The sequence below is a fragment of the Eurypyga helias genome, unplaced genomic scaffold (genome assembly GCF_000690775.1).
Source record: "Eurypyga helias isolate BGI_N326 unplaced genomic scaffold, ASM69077v1 scaffold2703, whole genome shotgun sequence".
In the NCBI taxonomy this organism is placed as follows: domain Eukaryota; kingdom Metazoa; phylum Chordata; class Aves; order Eurypygiformes; family Eurypygidae; genus Eurypyga; species Eurypyga helias.
In genome coordinates this window covers 67,512-89,308 of record NW_010242919.1, presented here as the reverse complement: position 1 = coordinate 89,308, position 21,797 = coordinate 67,512, and the positions used below count along the sequence as shown (strand labels likewise).

At 38.8% G+C, this 21,797-nt stretch overlaps 1 protein-coding gene across 1 annotated transcript in view; it reads left to right on the top strand.

Moving 5' to 3' along the window:
• The first annotated feature begins 17,851 nt into the window (after positions 1-17,851).
• LOC104507799 (probable phospholipid-transporting ATPase VB) overlaps positions 17,852-21,797 on the top strand; it is a 51,931-nt gene continuing 47,985 nt past the window's right edge. The window contains 2 exon segments of the mRNA XM_010149204.1: positions 17,852-18,126; positions 19,307-19,501. Coding sequence (XP_010147506.1) covers positions 17,852-18,126; positions 19,307-19,501 — 470 coding nt within the window.

Here is a 21,797-nt window from a genome sequence, read left to right as displayed (position 1 = left end):
TAAAATTGTTGTCATTATTGTCACTCTACTTTAGGTTTCATTCAATTCAGATTGCTTGGGGTTTATTTTCCCCTCACTTGTTTATCCTACTGTCCCCCTCAGGGCCATCGAAGTTGTACTTGAGCATGGAGAGAAGTGTTGGTGCTCAACCTCCCATGTTACTTATTTGTTCTCCAAAAGCATATTTCTGCCAGCAGGCAGTCCTGTGAACCAGATTACATGATTTAATATTTTGTAGGACCTGTAATAACAAGGCTAGTAGAACTGGCCAAAATGGCATATCTTCCATTTTGACCAGTCAGTGAAGCTAAGAAGATTTATTGAATAGAAATACTGCCTTCCTGCCATTAAAACTAAAGGTTTTGGGTAGTGGTGCACAGTTATTTCTCCATGTGAATTTATGAGGGCGTTCAGGGAGAGTCGTTTTTCTTCACCTGGTTCCCTTTTCCTCAGAGTGAATGATGGTTGTGCCGCTGCTGACTGCAAGGCGAGCAGAGAGCAAACAGTTCATAAATGTAACTGCCTCCAGAAGAGCTCTTCATGCGTACAGCAAAGTGCTCTCATAGAGGTAGCAGGCAGGCAGGGTGGGCACGTAGTAAAATAAATACAATACTACTTAAAGAGTTGTCTTTGCCTTGTTTATACCTCACTGGCTCCCTGAGACAGACTGAGTGGAGATATTTTCAGTAGAAGTATCAGTGAGCTTTTACTTAGGCAGTTGTTCTGCTCATCTTCAGTGTGTGGTGCCAGTCATCCACTGCTTTGGCACCTATTCTGCTTTAACATCTGCAGCGCTGCACATTAAAAATAAATTAAATCTGGACTGTGAGCAACTAGTAAACTTAAAAAAACACATCTAGTTCTTTTTCCACTCCTACTTACTTTATGAAAGGAAAGTTTCTTACTATTTTTTGTTTGTTTCTTGACACCATATAGCTCAGAGAGGAAATTTGTTCAGTTTCTGTCGTTCAGGAAGGGCCCTTCTAGGCCCATTAAGAAAAAAGGAGATATTTTAATAAATTTACATTCAAAACCTACATCAGTAGAGAAGTGTCTTTTTTCTTATAAAATGTGTAGTATTTTTCCCTCGAGGCAACAAGACAAATGGAAATATCTCTTTGCACTAAAACCTTCATTTGTTTCTAATAAATGGCACTAACCTATTTAATGCTGTTACATGTGTAACTGGGGCAAAATAATGTGGTAATCTTTGTTTCAAAATAGGAGTGACCTGCAAAACTAAAACTTGTAAACATACCAAAAAAAAAATTATAGGAAATAGAGCCCTGACTCCACATTCTCTGCCTGCTATTTCCCTTTAAAGTGTTGTGCCTGTTAAAAACAGAGCCGTGAATTTGCCAGACTGTGTGACTTATAAGTTAAACAGCTGATGCGGGTTCACTGTACTCTTCTACATTTATATAGGCAATTGCCTTGTATCTCTGTGTGTCTGGTGAAATCCTGTTGGGATGGACTGTAAGGTTGATATGCTTGTTCCTGAATTTTGTCCTTGCTGTGACACTAAGCCATTTTCCTGTTTACAAAATGGGTAGTTCATTTACATCATCAAACCTTTACAATGGCTACCTAGTTAATAATTGCAAAACAGACAGAGGGCTTTAAAATACATGGTAAACTATTTCTTATCTTCTTCTTAGGTTGATCAGAGACAGAATCCATTAGATAATGCATTATTTAATATTTGAACATTCTGCCTGCTTATTGGAGCTGTCACTAGTTACCAGTGCAGCTGTGGACTTTTAAGTCTAATCCAGTGACAGGGTCTCAGGGGCTTCATTTGAACAAAGACAGCCAAAAGCACACCCCATCTGGGAGGTTTGATGGCAAAGCAGACATTACTGCATACTGCTGTTTCTGTTAGAAGGAACTCTAGTCTAGGGAACATGGATGGAGCCAAGATGTACTTAGCTATGTCCAAGGTTTGGGCAACCAAAGAACCATGTCTGCAAAACCTTCTCCCAGGTGTGACAAGGGTAGGTCCCTGGGGTTGTGCAAACCCCTTATCATGCTTCTCCACTGAAAAATCACTAAGGCACATTTCCTTTTGTAATCTTAGCATAGGTGCTGCTATTCCTTGGATAACCATCTATATACAGCATATTGTGTGACAGGTCTCTTGAGGAGAACTGCCTCATGTTGTACCACTAATCCCAAGAACCATCACCAAGCTGGAAATGTTCTTCATTTGTTGTCAGCGAAAGGTGGAACTTCCTATAAGATAGTCTTGAAATTGTTTTTATTCCTTTCAAATTACTGTAGGAAATAACTCTGTATGTGTCTATGTATGTGCTGTATAGCCATATTTTATGAAATTAAAGAAAACATGTTTTAGGAGACACTTCTATTTCTTGGTGTTATCAAATCAAGAATTACATCAAGCACAGACTTACACTCAATACAGGAACAACTTGATAAAAGTATTGCCAGTGATAATAGGAAATCAGGCTGTGCAATCTCATGCCCAGGCAGCTACAAAACTAGGAACCTTGACACTTCAGTCTTAAAAACAGCTCACTTCTCTCTCACCAATGGAAATACAGTTCCTTCATAAAGCCTGCACTGTTAGCTCTTGTGAACAAGGTTCCTAGGGTGTATATATTTTCTTTCATACTAAAGTTACTTTCAAAAGGTGCTCAGATATTACAAATTAGTTAGACTAATGTGTAATAGCAAGATTCACCAACATGAACTACGATTTTTGTTTAAGGGGAACTTCCTCCTGAAAATAATTTCTTTTATGGAATTCACATGGTACCATAACAAACCATGTCTTGAGGTGCTGCAATGCACTGATGAATGAAAAGACAGTATACTAACTACAGAAATAGATGATTTTACTAAGAAAGTTTGTCTTGTAACTGTTAAGGAAAACAGTAAAATTGCTGTGCTTCTGGTTTAGATCAGTGTAATAGTAACTACAGTTTGTAGTGGTTATGTTATAACCTTCACCTACTCAAGCAATGTTAAAGTCATTAAAGTTATTACACCAATTTAGACTGGTGTAAATAGTAACTACAGATTGCAGTGGGTATGGTATAACCTTTACCCACTCAGGTGATGGTGGCAGTTAAAGTTATTCCAAGCAGCCTATGAATGTTGCACCTTTATTCCTGATAATGTAACTCCCAGTACCCTATGATATTTATAGCTCTGCTTTATGCTGATGTAATGAGAAGGGACAGTAGGATCAACACTCAGGACACCCAAATTATAGAAGATAATTAAGAAAGAGAAAAGAAGGAAGAACACAATTCAAGGATTTGAATCTGTCTCTCGAAGTTTCCATTCTTAGAATGGAAACACAGAGGAAATATCCAATCTAAGGTATTCCATTGTTTTCAGCAGGTCAGCTGGGCTTACATAAGATAACTAAATCTTGAGCAAAATTCCAGGAAGTTAGACGGACTACTTGGTAGGCTCATAGTATTGCCTGTTCAAAACAAAGCTGTTAAACAATTACAGTTTCCATCATTCACTTCAGGGTTATAGCTAAACCTAGCTCAGCTGGTAACTGGAGAAGATGACTGAGTCAAGCACCATGTGTAACAGCAGGTTGCAGTCAGCTTCAGTGTGGAGATATAAATGACAATCAGGTGTTTTTAAAAGCAAAATGTCACTTGAAATCACCGTAGTAATGCACAAGTAGATTGCTATGACAAAAACTATCTTTGGATGCAGTGGTAGAGTAGCTCTTTCACACACTGTGTGGGACCAATTGTAACACTTGAGATTTTGTTAGGAGGAGTCGGCTGCAAGTCTCTGTTGGTCCAACAGCTTGAGCAGGAAGAGGATGATAAGAAATTTTTGTCCTTTGACTCAAAAGCAGATTCATGATCTAATGCAATTTCAGTGGAAATTATTGTATGGAAAAAGTCAGACTAGAAATGAAGTCATTTATACATCAGACTCAAACAGCATTTATGCTTACTAATACTTTCTGTTGTGTTTGACTTTGACTGGCATCTGCTTCGGGTTGTAATGAAATGGAGTACTCTGAATAACCAGTCTTTCAATTTGCATCAGAAATCAGCCACCATCATACTTTAAAGGCAAGGAAAAAATATTTGACAATTTTGTTGAAACAAACCTTGTCTACAAATCATCAGAGTGACTGTACATGTTCTGCTTTTTAATTACATAGTTTCATCAACCTGAGTTTGTGCCAGTGTTTATGGTAGCATAAAGTTCTCAGGTGCCACAGCCAAACACAGATAGCCCTCAGGGTGGGTGAACAAAACAGCTTTTCATGTGTTAAAATTTGTCTTCTGAAACAGTGTCTTGGATATTTTAGAAATTAAAACAAGAAGAGCAGAAAAATATTTTTTGTCATTTAAAGTATTTCTTCAGAATTTTTTCATAGTCTAATACTTATCATTCTGTTTTAAAGGTACATCTCAGACTTAAGCAATCTCCTGCAGAATTCAAGTTTCCTCATTTCCATTCATTAGGTAGTAATTAACAACACAGGTTATGATAATGTGGTCTCATATGTTGCAACCAGTAGCAGGTGAAGCTCAGGTTTGGAATTAGATTTCTTAAATTCCTTTTGGATTCACTTGCTGTTCTGATATCACTAGTTTCCCGTTTTGCCTCTTTTTTTTTTTTTTATCAGTCAACAGATTGCTCATTATCATGATGATTTTGCATTCGTGTAAATGCCTGCACAAGATGCAAAGCAACAAAAAAACAAGCCCAGAGAATCTTCAAGATGACAGATGGATGTTTGTTTTTTACCTTGAGGTTTCAGGTGAGAAATAACAACTTGCCAAAGCTTGATGTGCATTCCCTTCTAACAGATCTTGTGTTAAACCTTGCTAGAAACACAGAGCTTAAACATAGATTGGGAGAGGAAGTTTGAACTCTGTGTCTGTGCTCCTAAGAGATTCTGGCAAGGAAGTATCTGTACCCCAGCATGAGGAGATGCTCAGTTGGGATAACTATCTCTGTTAGAGCCAAAACAGTCATGGGATGGAACATTACAGAATTATGCTTCCCATCAGCCCAATTTTTCTTGGCAAGTCTTTGCCCTGCCTAATTTTCTAAAAGAACTACACTGCTGAATACCAAAGAGGTGCTTCATCAGGTCTGCCCCAATTCAACATAATAATGCTGATATTTAAATATAATCACTATTTTCTCTACATGCAGCCTGAGTAAATGGAGTGAAATTAATTTTTAAAATTTTTCCAGAGCTCACTTTTTATTTTATTTTTGAGTCTGCTTGTGCTACTTCACTGCAGTACATCTAATACTCTGTAAATACATAGTTTCTGAAGTGACTGGGTTCATTGCTCTTGCTTTGGGCTTGTATTTTTCTGCAGGAGTAAGATGTGAAGTTTCCCAAGACTTAATAATCCTCTTCCCTTGCAAAAGGTCTGGCTTGAGTCACCTCACAATACCAATGTATCTCCCTTTCTCTCTGTGGAATATTGCCTGTAGGCCACTGCTCCTTGATTTCTTGCTTTAGAAATAGCCAGAATAGTTTAATAAGTTTTAGGAACCTATAAGAATTTGCAGTGTGAGTGCAGCAGCATTTAGCCCTGCCCCTGTCCTCTCCCCCCTACCCCTGTCACTGCTGCCCAAGCTGTCTGTCTATCTAGCAACTCAATTTTTTTTGAGACAAGGTGGCATTTCCTAAGGTTAAAGTTATATCACTGTGGCCTGACAAGAGGAAGGAGAAAGATCACAGAGGAAATGAGATATAGATAGAATAAGGTGATTAGATGTATTTTTAGGAAAACTAGACTTGGCATATTATAAATTTTGGTCTCTTAGATTTCATTAACATGAGGTCAGGACTACATTCTATGATCAGTTTCCTGAATGTTAACCTAGCTCCATCCTCCACTACCTGACATGCTCATCTCAATTCTCCTGGCACTCCCAGTGTAGTGCACTACTGCAAGGAGTACCTTCCTGGACTGCAGGCATTTTCGTAGAATCATAGAATGGTTTGGGTTGGAAGGGACCTTAAAGATCATCTAATTCCAACCCCCCTGCCATGTGCAGGGACACTTTCCACTAGACCAGGTTGCTCCAAGCCTCATCCAGCCTGGCCTTGAACACTTCCAGGGATGGGGCATCCACAGCTTCTCTGGGCAACCTGTCCCAGTGCCTCACCACCTTCTCCATGAAGAATTTCTTCCCTATATCCAATCTAAATCTCCCCACTTTCAATTTAAACATGTTACCCCTTGTCCTGTCACTACAGGCCCCTGTAAAAAGTCCCCTTCAGGTACTGGAAGGTGCTATAAGGTCTCCCCGGAGCCTTCTCGTCTCCAGGCTGAACAAGCCCAATTATCTCAGCTTGTCTCCATGGCAGAGGTGCTCCAGCCTCCTGATCATCTTCATGGCTTCCTCTGGACTCGCTCCAACTGGTCAATATCCTTCTTATCTTGAGGACTCCACAGCTGGATGCAGTACTCCAGGTGGGGTCTCACCAGAGCTGAGTAGAGAGGGAGAATCCCCTCCCTCGAAGTGCTGGATGCTCTTCTCCTGATACAGCCCAGGATATGGTTGGCTTTCTGGGCTGCCAGTGCACACTGCTGGCTCACGTTCAGCTTTTCGTCCACCAGTACACCCAAGTCCTTCTCCTCAGGGCAGCTCTCCATCCATTCTCCACCCAGCCTGTCCTTGTGCTTGGGATTGCCCCAACCCATGTGCAGGACCTTGCACTTGGCCTTGTTGAACTCCATGAGGTTGGCATGGTCCCACCTCTCCAGCCTGTCCAGGTCCCTCTGGATGATATCCCTTCCCTCCAGCATGTCAACTGCACTACACAGCTTGGCGTCATCATTAAAGTTGCTGAGGGTGCACTCAATCCCATCATCCATGTTGCTGAAGAAGGTGTTAAACAACCTCGTTACTGCCCACCTTCATGACCAGTAGTGGGTAATAATCCGAGGGCTGTACTAGACCATGGAGTTTCCTGGTGATGTGTCTAACCTGGGCCCCAGGGAGGCAGCAGACAGCCCTGTGCAATGGGTCTGGGCAGCATATCAGGCCCTCTGTCCTCCTCAGAAGGGTAGAAAAAATGTCATTCTTTCAAAAAGTCCTGAAAAGCATTACTCCTTACCAAACTAGAATGACAACTTTATCCTGTGTACACACCTGGTTCACCAGCCCAGGTGTTCCTGGACATTCCTTCAACAATACTGTATGATTAGATCCTGATTAAGCTTTCCCTTGATCTTTGATTGACATGGAGCTGTGCCCTACTGAATTGGCAGTTGTTTTAGCCTCTCTGTTTTTTCTTTCCATTTCATATAAATAAGTAACTATTCTCTTTGAGGCCCTTTAGTTTAATATTCAGATTTGGAGAACTGAAATTAGAGTCAGCACATTCTGACAAAAACATAGTTGCATAAAAGGTTTTTACATATAAAGGATCTTCTGGTCAGTTTCCAATTTATTTTCAGTTTTTCTGCTTCCTTTTGGACTTTTTCAGCATTGCTGAGTTCCCACATGAACATCTGCAACATAATTTTGATCATAAGTGCTTTATAATCATACACACTATAAATATTAGATTGTCTTTTAAAGGCCACTTCACTTTGATTTTGAATATTAAGTGGAACAAACAAAAAAAAATTATTATTCAGACAATTGCTCTAATTTTGGTGTCCTCAGTTCTGGGCTAAAATGCAACTAAATTCTGCCATTGCTGGAGTTTGAAATATATGGTCTCCTAATTAAGTAGTTTGCAGGACCACTCAAAGAGCTAGAGGCATACATCGGATTGAAACAGATATTAGTCTCTTTTTCAATTGCAAACTCCAAAGATTTCTGAATAGCCAGATGAGAGCACAAGGGAAAAATTTCCCCAACCTGTGGCAATTAGAATGTATCTCTCATGATATATTTGGAAAAACAAGAGACAGCTGTGCAAAAAGGCCTCCCCCTCCCCCCCCCCATGCCCCACCCCAACCAGGATACTGGTCTGGATACGTGTATTTGTGGTTTACCAAGTAAACATTTTCTGATTAAATGAGCTTCCAGTACCGTGGATCTGCAGTCTGCCTCCCTTTGCCTTACCCTAACCTTGGCTTTCCTCCCTAAGCTGGCATACCTCTCTGTGTTTTCTTTTTAGTCCAGGATCAGGGTGGAGATGGCTTAGCAATTGGCTATGCTGATTGCCACCTGGGTTGTCTGTGCTGTGGAAGTTACTTTCCTCAAGCTGAGTTTCTGTAGTGATCCTCATTTAATGTTTTGGAGGGCTCATTGTAGTCCATCACTCCATCACTGTTTTTAGACTGACTGTTTTGGGCCCAACAAGAAAATAAGTCATTAGACACAAAATTCTTCAATACTTTATAAACCCCTAAAGATGGATGCTTTCCCACCATGGAGAGATTACAGAATTGTAGAAACCTGGTGTTACAGGTTGCTGCTATTTTTTCTGATTACTGGTATCTGAAGTATTTTTACAAGACAGAGTGCTCCGATGCAGACATTGCTGTCCACCAAGAAGGTGATGTGGAGACATATGATATGTCAAACAAATGAGTGAGGGGCTGTGTGGTGTATGCATCTTTTCTTTTCCTCATCTGGGTTTTCTAATAGCCAGGTTAAGGAAAGATAATAGTTTTCTAGTACTCAGAAAGGAGGTAAGTCTGGAGAATTTTTAGTTTTCCTTATTCTTTATGAGCTACATTTATGAACAAAGAATGAATTTTAATGTTTGACTATATATAAGAACTTACATGGGGGCTGTTTCCAAAGGCCAGTGACATAGGCACATAACTTTATTTATACTGTATATGGGGGTTTTTTAGGACAATGTACCTTCATGTGGCATGGAATTTTTTAAAATATTATTTGAAGTGAAATGTAAATGTGAATAAGAGTTCCTATATTATGGCTTTTTATCTTTCCCTGGATAAGAAGAATAAAGGCCTGATTTCAGAAAGCGTCTGTATTTAGGACAGTACCTTCATGTGCCTTCTCAAAACAAAATACATGCCAAGATATATAATTCTAATTATTTCTTATAATGACCACTCTCACTTCTGCACTGGTCTGAAGCCTGCAATCTTGTGTCAACTTTTTAGGCTGCTGAGTAGGGCTCCATAGATATGATGGTAAAAGCATTAACTGACTGCGACTTCATGGAAGACTGGAGGATTGGATACTAAAAATTTATGCTGCCATGATAATATAGCAATAGAAGGCACTAAATTGTAAAAGAAACATGAATAACATCTCAGAGTCATGGAAACAACAGACCTGACTGCCCTTTCAATCTGACGTCTCAAAGTAACATCTTGCTGGTTTGGACTTTGTAAAAGCTCTGTGCAAGTATCTCTTCCCAATGTCTTCTCAGTTGAAGGTGTGAGTGAAGAGAATGTAATTACTGTGCAGAAGCTACCTCTGCCTACACTTGTGAAAAGTGCAGTGGGCCCAGATGTAATAATAAGAGTAGATTACTGTAGTGTTTGAGCATGCTGGCTGCAATGATAGTCATTGAAACCAGCCAGATAATTTTAGTCTAAATCTTCATTTAAATGAACATGTAACATGGGAGGCCAGAGCAAGCACCTTATTCACAGAATGAAACTAAACACATCATCCAGCATTACAGCTTTCAGGTTGGCACCTTCCTTCTTGAATAGCATCTGATAACCATCCTTGTCTGTACAACCTGTATGTCAGCATAGGCTGAGAGCACATCCATTTTGAAACCAGTCTTCATAACACAGCTGCAGCCCTGCAGAAGATTGTGCTGCCTGAGCATGCCTCCACACCACTCAAGCTAAGGGAGAGTTCTGCATCAGGCACTGAAATCATCTGTCCTTGAGAAAGAGTTTTATAATTAACCTATTATTGCAAGATTTTTAGATTTATTCCCCAAGGAAAGAGAATCTAGTTGAGACATGAAAAATGTGTCAATCTAATATAATAATAGAATAGTGAAGCCCTGTGGTCTAATGACGCACTAGATTTATGAAAAGCTCTTTTCTGTTTATCCCACACAACCACAAACTTGCACTCAAAAAGATTATATAATTGTTAATCCATAATACATTTCTCGTGTAAGTTGAATGACAACAGTCTGCAGTGACCAGCTCTTTTTTGAATGAAAAAGTTCTCTGGGGTTCTTTTTTTCATTTCTAGCAACTTCCTTTCATACTGCAAGTATTCTTTCTCTGATATAAAATCTTACAGCATAATTTTAGGCTGTGGTCTGTATCCTGCTAATCAATGTAATTGCCTTCCTCTCTTTTCCCTTTTCCCTTAATCTTAACCACAACATATTTTCTCTGAATTGATCTGACTGAGGAGGAATTTCTGTACAATATCACCAAAAAGTGAAAGAACTTCCTAGCAGATAATTGCAAAGCAGATAAAGAAGTTTGTGGCTGAAATGTCTATAATACCCAGCTTACTTCGTAATGCTTATCTCTCCAGCCAAACCTTCTCCAGAACGGCTCTTTTGAATGGATGCCACATCGTCCACACAGGGCATCAAGAAGAAAAATTTCTGCTTCTTTCGAATGGGAAATACAATAAATGTTTTGGAATAATGGAATTAAGTATTAGAGAGGACTTGGGTTATTCAGTGCCTCTTGCCTTAGAAGCAATATAGAAATGAAATAATCAGGTGAAAACTTGGAAGGATGTTATCTCATAGTTCTTGATAACTAATGCATTTGCATTTAAGTGTTACTGCTGCATTTTCTCACAGTACTGATTTTCAGAAATAAGCTCCACCCTGTCTGAAATCTTCCCCTGAAGTTAGATTTTCAGAAATATCCAACCAACTTTAAAAATGAGTTACAGACCTTGTCTTTCTTTGATAGCTCGGGAAGCTGCTGTTTTGTATTGCTAGCTTCTGAAGTTGATTTTACATATGCCTATGAGCAGGATTATTTTTCTTTTATTGTGGCCATATAATCTCCTTTAAAAACAGCACATGAGGCATGATTGTGTAAAAAAGTTTTCTGCATATGCAGGAGAGGCAGGATTCCTCCCTCCGGTCTCTGAAGTACGGGACGCAGACATCTGCAGCTGAGCCTGTTGTTTGGCAGGAATAGAGCAACCTCAAAATAGAAAAAGTTGCTTTCTGGTTGCTGACTTTCTGATGAGCTTTCTCTTACAGTCATCAATACCTTTTTGAATACAAGAATCTCCAAAAAAGAGGTAGCATTTAAAAGGAATAGTTGTAAAGTATGTGTCACAACTAATTCTTCCTAGTTAAGAGCAATGGAATAGCTCCCTAATCCAGTCTGTTTCTGCCATGTAAAGGGAAAATTTTCCTTACTTTTGGATGAGATTAGCATACTCCCTGTGATTGCTTAATTATATAGGCTATCTCAGAAATCAAGAGGGGTCTTCCCAATGCCAACACAAGGTTGCAAGAGGAAAACACCATCGGTGGGCTGTTGTAACATCCTTTTTCCAATAAAGGGAAATATTTCCTAAATACTTTTCCTGGCTTACAATTGGGGTACTCAGAAATAGAAGATAGGCTCAAAACATTTGGGGATAAAAAAGCCAAATTCTACCAACTGCATGCTGATTTTATAGTGCTATCTTCCCTTTCATTTGTTTCTTGTCTGTGTCTCTTAAAAAGAAACTTCACCTCTTGTGAGGCACCTCTAATGCCTACATCTCTATCTATCACTATATATATATATCACAATCGTATGATATATATATACATACAGTAGTAAAAATATAAGCATAGGTCTTCCTGAAATTGCTTGGTACAGGGAAGTATATAGTAGTTCATCTCTGATATGGTAAACCATTTGAAAACATTGAAATCCACATGTGGAAAGGACTTGGCATCATTCTTTCTGTCTCTGCCAACATAGTATACCTTTCAGCTTTTCTCCCAACAAAAGGATTAAATAGTTACCCTGTTTCTCTCCAGTTTCAAAATGTGTTCACATCCCCTGGATACCTTCTCTTATGGATACAGGCAAGGGCTCCCTGTGAAAGCTTACTGAAGTGTAGGCTAAATCATGAGCACACTTCAACTTTGCAGATGATGCTTAGGACAGAAATGTATCACTAATCTTAACAATGGTGACAGTTTTATTTACTGATGAAATGCAGCAAGAATAAAATAAATGAGGCTTTCAAAACATGAATGGTAGCCTTAGGTTTTATGAGATATAATTAATGGCTGCATATTGCATAAATACATTCTTGTTGTGTTCATTGCATATGCAAAATCCTCTTTCTGAGACAGGATTGTCAATAGCTTTTCCCAAACAGTATCTTTTTCAGAATACCACTATGAAACTTTTAGGCAAAAAGTATATCTTTTCCAATAATAGTGTGATGCAATCTTTTTATTTAATAGAAGTTGGATATTTTATTCCAAATGGAAATGAAAAAATTGTTTAATGACATTTTCCCTCAGAATTGCCTGGTGATACAAGATATCAAAGTGCACCCCAGACTCTACAGAAAGAGTATGTCAGTCCCTTTTTTGTTGGAAAGAAATTCTGATTTTTGAAGAGCCTCCTGATGACAATGTGAATGATAGCATTTTAATTTACAGCATATTGTTCACTTCACTTTCTCATCAAACATCGGAAATCTTGAAAACTTTCTTGGACATACATTCTTCCATAAATTTATGGAAGAGGCTCAAAGGTTTTCATGCTTTCATTATTACTTCACATTTCAGAAATTTTGATGAAGGCTTGTGAAATAATTTGACTACTATGTCTAAGCTCCTTACAGATTTCTCATCTCACCTCTTAGCATAACTCGTGCCTGACACATTTCTGTATGGCTAAGTTACCTTTGCTATAAATAGATAATAGTTTAATCACTTATATGTTACTTGTCTTGGTTTTTTTCCAAATGCAGAAGTTCAGTAATAGAGATACCTAGACAAGTTTCAGCTTTTTGTCTGTCTCTTGGGGTTATAGTAGCTCCATTGAAAGGTCAGAATGACAAAAGTTTGGACTGTGGGAAGGAGCGACTTTCCTAAAAGGAAGAATAAGATAGGTAATGATTCATTATAATTTCATATAATGAATATATATCTGTGGCTGTGGGAACCTTGAGGAGCATCTGCACAAGACGGGAGAGGACTTCTACCCAACATTTTCTCCCTGGAAAACTGTGTGGGAGTCAGATGGCAAAAATGTGTCTGCTCTGGGGAGAGCTGCCCACAATACACTCATCAGTGATGGAATAGAAAGAGGAAAAATTGTTTCTTGAAACTGAGGCTTTTTAGGCTGATGAGTAGGGCTCTATGTGAATGATGGTAACAGCATTAATTGACTGCAACTTCACAGAAGTCTGGAGGATGGGATACTAAAAGTTTATGCTGTCATGATAACATAGCAATAGAGGGGAAATTGCCATGGATATTCCCCTGTATGATTTACCTGAATAATTTCTCCAGGCTCCTCCCCACTTATTTGGTTTTGTGGTTTTAAGGACATGAAGGGGTTTTTTGTCCCCTGGTTTCCAAGTGTGAGCCATAGTACAGCCACGTGTTTTCCTTGTATTTCTGATCATGTTGCACCTTGAGCAGTTGCAGTGTAAGTGAGCATATTTTCTGCAGCTGTGGCCGGTGCTTCTCTGACATTTCTGACCTCATCCTGTGAAAAGTCTCAAAATCCATTTCTGAACTGGCTGACAAAAGGGAGTTTAGGCAAAACAACAACTTCTCTAATGTGCCAACACTGGAATTAGCACTTGTGTAATGTCTAAGCAGAAGTGGAATAGATGGCAAATCCCAAATATAGTGGTGTTGGAAATGTCTGCATCACCTTGATCTTTCCCTTTCAGGATATGTGCGGCTGTACTGAAGCTTCACTAGCTAGGTGGAAGAAACCAGTTTCATCAGTAAATGTATGTTGAAATAATCCACATTTCATGGGTTCTTTCAATGATACCCCTGTAAAAACATAGGTATGCACATGTAAATTATTCCCATGGGTATGCACATGTAAATTATTCTAAAATTGTAGAAAAGGGATTTTATGAAGCTCTTTTAGAAAGAGTTGGGACCAATGTGTTAGATATATTGCCAGAGGAATGCAGTATTTTTTATGGATTTCCTACCATACAGAAAATAACTGGCATAACACATCAAAGTGCCAGTAAGTTGGAAAAGTCTTGTAAGCAGTTGTCTAATTTATAGAAAATTGTCAGTTTAGAAGAAATGTCTTTGTGTTCTTTCGTCTTTTTTGCTGTTATGTACTAACATTGATGGCAAGTTTAGGCTCCTTTTTATTCTTACTGATGCAAAACAATAAGCATTATGTTTGCTTCTACTCTTTTAATTGCCAGCACTGAAATTCATATGTCAAGGAAGCCATTAGCTTGCTGCTTTGATTATACATCCAGCTACATAATTTACCCCCCATATAACAGTTGCTTAGTTTTGCATGGTTTACGTTATGAAATCTCTACAACTCCCATGACATATTTAATTGCCCGGTAGCCCATGCTGGCCTCTCTCTTCATGGATATGGCAGTTTATGACCACTGTCATTCAAAGAAAGCCATGAGGAGAAGGTTTATTTCCAAAATGCATAAAACGAAGTCATTCTCTCACTGATTTATACACCAAGTACATAGTTAAAGATGGGATGGGGAGAGACCCTATCTTGAATGTCAAGTAGACTTGCTTAATTGTGATTTGTGAAGCTGTAGAAAAGGTTTCTCAGGGGAAGTTGTGGAAGACATGATACTACTTATGTGTAAAGCTGCCTTAATTAATCTTGTCTGCTTTTATTTTTAGTAATATGCCTGAAACTACTGGGTTTTTTAATTTGTAATTTCTAGGGAATTTCAGCCAACCTTGATGTATCTTAGATACAGAAAGAATTTGGTGCTCTGGTAGGTTGTGTGTTAACTCAAATATGTAGCTCTGTTATGTGCAACTTATATGCATATCTGTATGTATATATTATGTAGCACAGTGTGTGAGCCACTGAAGAGCACCACTCTTCCATCCACTGTTCAGATCTTAATTTATGATGTGGATGAAATCAACTGGAGAGCTTAATGCTCAGAACAAGGTGGTGCAAGTGTCCAGCCTTTAAGTAACAAACGTGAGCTGCATCATTTCACTATAGCATTTTCACTGAGTAACCGCTGTGCCTTTTTTCCTAACCACCAGCAATTTAATTCTTGCCTTTTCATTGTAAAACCTTTCAGTACTGCAGATTAAAGAATATACTGTAAGGAAGTGCTGGCTCTAAGATACTTTATGTTGAATATAATTTTGATTTCAAAGTACTCATTCATTTGGGCATTGGCAGAGTAATTAACATGGATTACAGGTCCTGTCTATAGATTAAAGTACAAATTTATTCACTTCTGCATGAAACCATTCAGAGCTTTAGGTTGTGTGTGTTAATGTAACACCTTCAAATGATGGCTTTTCCTCAGCAAACAAGCACCAAGTGTGCTAAAATCTAGACAAAAGTAAGTCTGTCATCATGTCTGCTGTGCTTCCAGTCCTCTCTCAAGTTAGTAGTTTAAATCTGGTATCTTATGAAGAAAAGCTTCCTGAGATCCAAGTCTTCTAAAAATGTTGGCTGTTATAACTTAGAAGATATAGAAGGCTTCCCTTCAGTTCTCCAAGTCAGTACTCCCTATTTCTTCTTGTGTCTAGGTGTCTTTTTTCCCCTAGCTCTTCACACACAGTAAAACCAGAATAAACTAAATGCTGCTAAATTATGAACAGACAGCTACTTGTTGGTGTCTTCTCCCAAAGGCTCTCACTAGTCCTAACTGAAGCCTTAATTTTCCTCTTCTGCATATCAGCACATCGCTCCCATGGGTGCTTGAGGACCACCCAGGAACCCAGCACAAAAGCAGAGTAAAACAGAGTCTGATGTTTAGATTTAGGGTCAGCACACCTTCATCAAATCACTGTCCTTCTCCTGTGCAGACCATCTACATGTCCTTACTGCATGTTGCCTGTTCATCTGTGGCATGGAATCCTGCAGATGTGCTGCTTTATTGACGTACAGCAAGCTCTGGAGATCAGTGGGGTTAGTTACCTTGCTGCTCACTGTTTTCATGGTCCTACACGAACGGGGCCTTCAGCGATCAGACCTGAACGTATTCTTAAGTACATATGAACCCATTATCACAGTGACAGCTGCTTTACCTTGCAGTGGTTGGTCTTTCAACAGATGAATAGTTATTGCAAATGCAGTGAAGGCATCTAGAATCAAGGGATAAATACTGAGGTGGATAAATCCAGCCTGTGGAGCACAGCACAAGTAATGGCAAATTCTGTTAAAAACTCCTTTTACCTGCTTGTTTTAATATTTACCTTCCCTTGCTTCTTTGTGGCAACTCATAGTTTCAACATTCCCTATCAGTTCCCTACCAATTTCCCTATCGAGTCTAGATCCATTAACTATCGGTACTTTGTTTTTATCATCCGAGCCAGTGTTTCCAAGCTTCTGATAGGCATAAATTAGCCGTTCTCAACATTGTAGAGGACCCCCAGGCACTGCTGAGCAACCTTGAACTCTGAATTAGTTTTGTTGAGCAGCTAGCCAGTGCTGGTGCATAAACAGTATTTGTTTTTTGCTGATGAAACAACACACTTTAAATGTGTTTGTGAAATTCAGTACAGTGTATTTTTCCCCTTCCAAGGATCAAACACACATATTTTAGAATATGATTAAGGTTTTTTTCTAAAGTCATATATTGCATAGAGTAAAAGGTAGGCTTTTTGGAAGAGGAAGCTGAAAGGCAGAGGGAAATTAAGGACTCAGTAGTGAAGGTATAAATCATTTCAAATATCTAATGTGTTTATTTAGTCTTGTACAAACATGGCAAATAGTCTCAATCTGCTTCAAAACCAGCTGCTATTAAATAAAGTTTAAACCAATTCTTCAGAAAATTAATCTAAATTATCATTGTCCAAGTTTAATTTTCTTTTTTCCTCTGTATTTCCCACAGTCTAAATGAAATGGGTTCAATTCACATGTCTTTTTTAGTGGAACCTTGAAGTTGCACAAGGCCAGTGCCTTTTTTTTGTTTGCTTTCTCACATTTAGTGCCTCATAATCGTAAGGCAGCTTCCTGTCCTCAAACTCCTGCTGTTGGATTGAGATTTTACTGTGTTTAGATCGAGCATAATAGCATACACACCTGTTCTGCTGGAGCCTGAGCATCCTGCACCCTGGATCACAGTTGTGGATACATGAACAAGTCAGAAGATGAGTGTTCAATGATAATAGGATCAGTATTGGGAGATTTAATTCCTTTATCTCTCCAACCAATAAAACATCCATTGTCTTAGTGTTGTCTGGCATTTTCCATTCAAATCAGATTTCTATGGAGACTCTGTGAAACTGTTACAGGAGTGTAAATGAGATTAAGCTGATGCTGGAGTTCTTTATTATCTGAGCTATTAAGATTCAACACCTAAACTGGTCCCTTTGTAAGTAAGTGTGAATAGAAAAAGTATTGTAAGAAAGTCAGGCATTTGAAGAAAAATGCCTGAATAGATTTGGTGGCAGTTTATGACTGAGGAAAATGATATAGAATTTGTGACGGAAAAGCCATTGTTCACCTTTGTTAAATTGGCTTTATCTATGTTAGTTTGCTGTTACAGCACACAGAAAATAGATTTGGATTTTTCTTTTTTCCACTCAGAGATAGAAATAGATTTTTCCATACTGAAGATTTTGCTGTATCTTTTATTCTGTGCATTCTCTGCAGAAAGTGCTAAGCTTGAAGACTGAACATGTAATGCACTGAACAGGAGTATTGTTTGCTGCTTTAAACCTCAGCTAGCAAGACATGAAATGAATTTTCTACCAGAATGGAATTGGTTTTCAGTCCTTGTCATGCATTTGTCTTTCAGCCTGACATCCCTGCTGTGAATGGCTTTGTCTGTGGACTCTGCTTTGTACCGTTGGCAGCGGCTAGGAGCTAAAAGTCCCTCCCAGACTCCATCAGAATCTACACCACTGCTGTTTTCTGTCAGAGACAAACCAAAACTGAACTTAAACAAATGGAGGATTATTTTTCCTGACAATAGGACACAGTGGAAAGACTGGAAAAAAACTTCTACGATTTATTCTGGAAACAGGATACAGACCACAAAATACACATGGTTCACTTTTTTGCCCCAGAATCTTTTTGAGCAGTTTCACAGGTAAACAAATTAACTCAATGATACATGAGAATTAAGAACTCTCTCTGAAATGGTGATATTTGAAGGTGATAGAGAAGGGCTGCTTTTGTAGATGCAAAATAACAAATTTAGGTGATGATTATTTGTAACCGAACATCACTCAATTCACCCTGAAATGAAGGTTTAAAACAAGTAAATGCTAGGTGTGCTTAACCAATGATCATAGAATCACTAGGTTGGAAAAGACCTTAGAGATCATCCAGTCCAACCGTATCTGTCCACCACTAAACCATATCTCTCAGCACCTCATCCACCCGTCTCTTAAACACATCCAGGGATGGTGACTCCACCACCTCCCTGGGCAGCCTGTTCCAGTGCGTGATAACCCTTTCGGTGAAGAACTTCTTCCCTACATCCAATCTAAACCTCCCCTGGCGCAGCTTGAGACCATTCCCCCTCATCCGATCATCTGTCATTAGGGAGAAGAGACCAACACCCACTTCTCCACAACCTCCTTTCAGGTAGTTGTAGGCAGTAGATGTGACCAGTTTTCTTATTTGAATATTGGGGCAATTTTCTATGTAAAAATGTCAAGTTTTTGTTTAAAAATTCCTATTTCTGTGTTGAATAAACATCTAATTTTTGTTGCTTGTTTGAAATTATGTACCACAGCATAATGAATCATGTCAATAAGATGTTCAGAGGAAAATCATTCTGATAAAGATAAATGAAAGTGGTATATCCATCTCTAACTTTGAAATTTTCATTCATAATTCAATCTTCCACCTGTGGAATCCTTCATGGATTCCTGATGGGGACATTTCCATAATTCTGAACATGCGGCTTTTTTGCACCCATTCTGTTCCATTGGTTTGTTCTGGGGGGCTTTTGTTTGATTTTGTGCTTATTTTAAAGACTGAGGCAGTGGGGGATCATTAAAGAAGTTTTAACTCCTAGAGATACAAAGTGTTGTAATATGTGGAAAAACAGAGATAGCCAAAATGTTATGAAAATGTATCTTATAGGCTCTTCTAAAACTAGCTTCTCAGTTAAGCAACTAATTAATTCATTCCCGGAAAGGAAGAGGAAGGTAGAATAGTGAAATGATTCATGTTACTTTGACACAAAATGGGAGATGTTCATTAAGAAAAGGACACATTCTAATTTCTAACTACTATTAATTTCTTTTATACCTTTTCAGGTTGGGTAATCTTTATTTCTTCTTTCTGGTGGTTCTGAACTGGTTCCCACAAGTGGAAGTCTTCCACAGGGAGATTACTATGTTGCCTCTGATTGTGGTGCTGCTTGCCAGTATGATTAAGGATGCTGTAGAAGACTATAGAAAATACCAATTTGATAAGACTATAAACTCCTCCAAAACCACAGTATATGACAAGTAAGCAAACTAAATCTATTATTTTTCCATGTGTTTGATGCAGTGGAAACTGCTCATCTGATTTTGCAGTAATTCCTTCACTGAGCCTTTGGAGTACAGTAAGTTTGGAAAAGCTGTTATAAAAGAGTTTTGTTCTGCCTTTAAAAATGCCTCATTTATTTCACTTAAGTCATCCTGATATCACTGAAGTTTTGTTTCTTATCACAGCAGTGTGTGCTGATATACAAGTTTTCATTCCAAGTTTCCAAACCAGCTTGCCAACATACACAACGTCGTCTCCAGGTAGCAGAAGGATCTGGAGGAAAAATGAAACATATCCAAGTCTGGAAAGGACTACTAGGGCTGTTTAACAAATAGGAGTGGTATCTTTCAGACATTTCACACCAAAACCATTGATACAAAAATTAATATTCAACTACAGTCAAGGTGAAGCATAACCAGGAACTGAAAAAAAAATTGTAGGACTTGCAGTAAACACAGATGATCAATACAGCACGATTTCATTGTGGAGATGGCACAACACCCGCCGTGAACTGCAGTGTTTGCTCAGTACTGACTCAGAAGGAGGAAATATTTTCATGTGCAATTCTTATTGCAACATTTCAATTTCGTCAGAGTTTCTTGTCCAAGTACTAACTTGACTTGAAAGTACTTTGCTTGTCGTTACATAATGCAATAGATAGGTGTTTTCATTCAAAAGAAGTTTAAATGTTTGGGTCTCTACCTTTCTTCACCTCTTCTGAAGCTCAGGTTATAGAAAAAATATACTGTATTTTGTACACATCTCATTAACTCTCTTGGAAATTAGCCTTCATCTATGCTACATACTTATGTGTCAGAGGCACAAGGACCAATGGGGAAGAAGAAAGGAGATTCTGGAAGGGGTTACTGTGTGAGAGGGATTCTTTGGGTGTCCAGATAAAGGACGTCTATTAGAGGAGAAGGACTAGGCTGAGGGGCAGTCGAGGTAAACTGTCCTTCAGTTGCCTGTGTCTATGTATAATTCTCACAACAATCAAATCATAGGTTTGCTTGGTTTGGGGGAAAGAGGGTTCTTTATTTGGTAATCCATATTATGGGCATGAAAACAAATAGCTAGAGGAAGCAAATGAGAGAAATACTGTCTGTACTGTGGTTTATAGCAATCTTCAGTTGACTTCTGGGACGCAGAGCTCTGCCCATTACCTTTGAACTTCCTGGCAACTCCCTGGCTTATAAAGTGATTCAGAAACTCACGGAGTGAACCATGAAAATTATGTGTATGTTCTTAGCTTTGTCGCTGCTTTAAAGCAGAGACAGTCCATGTGAGTAGATAGTCAATGCCAGGGAAAAGCTCTAAACCAGGGCCTCCAGGCGTATGCTAACAGGAATAACAAAACATTCAGGATGCTTTTGTCAGATGTGAGGTGCAGCTTTCCCAGCAGGCTGTAGGACCTGGTGCAGCTGAGTCAGGATGATACCTGACCCTAGGCAGGTGGAGGCTGGAGTCGAAGGAGAGGCAGTCCTGGGCTTCAGACATCCTGACTCTTCTCTCTGCCGCTTGGGAGTTTATTTGCAGTATTGAACTCTGCTAACACGGTTGGCTTTCAACTTGAGGCTCCTTTTTGAGACAAAACCGAGATGTCAAGGAAAAGTGTTACAGGCTGCTTCTCTAGAATGATATGGAAAAAACATTTTTTCAAGGAAACCTGCTGCCGATGCGGTACTCCAGACACTGAAATCCAAAATGAAGAGCTGGAGAAGAGAGGAAAAGTAAAGAAAAGAAAGAAGAAAACTGAACGAGAGATCATCTCCAATTTTCCCTTTGGAAGTAAGAAGTGGAAAGAAAATCCAAACAGATACTATGACTCCAATAAAATTAAGACCACAAAATATACCATCTTGACTTTCCTCCCTAAAAATATCTATGAGCAGTTTCACCGCTTTGCCAACATTTATTTTGTGGTCATTGCACTGCTGAATTTTGTGCCAGTGGTGAATGCTTTCCAACCCGAAGTTTCTATGATCCCAATTTGTGTTATAATGGCCATTACAGCTATTAAAGATGCTTGGGAGGACTTTCGGCGTTATAAATTAGACAAAGAAATCAATCATATGGGATGCTACATTTATGACAGGTGAGTTTCATACTTTCAGCTTTTATTGCCAAAAAAAAGTTGCCTTGAGATCTTTTATCAAGTGAGGCTTCCTGTTTAAAAAAAAAAATTAATAAATAACTGCTAGAAAATTGCAGTGATTAAGTAAAACATGGAAAAGTCATGGTGACTATATAATACCCGGTACTTGTTCTGATACA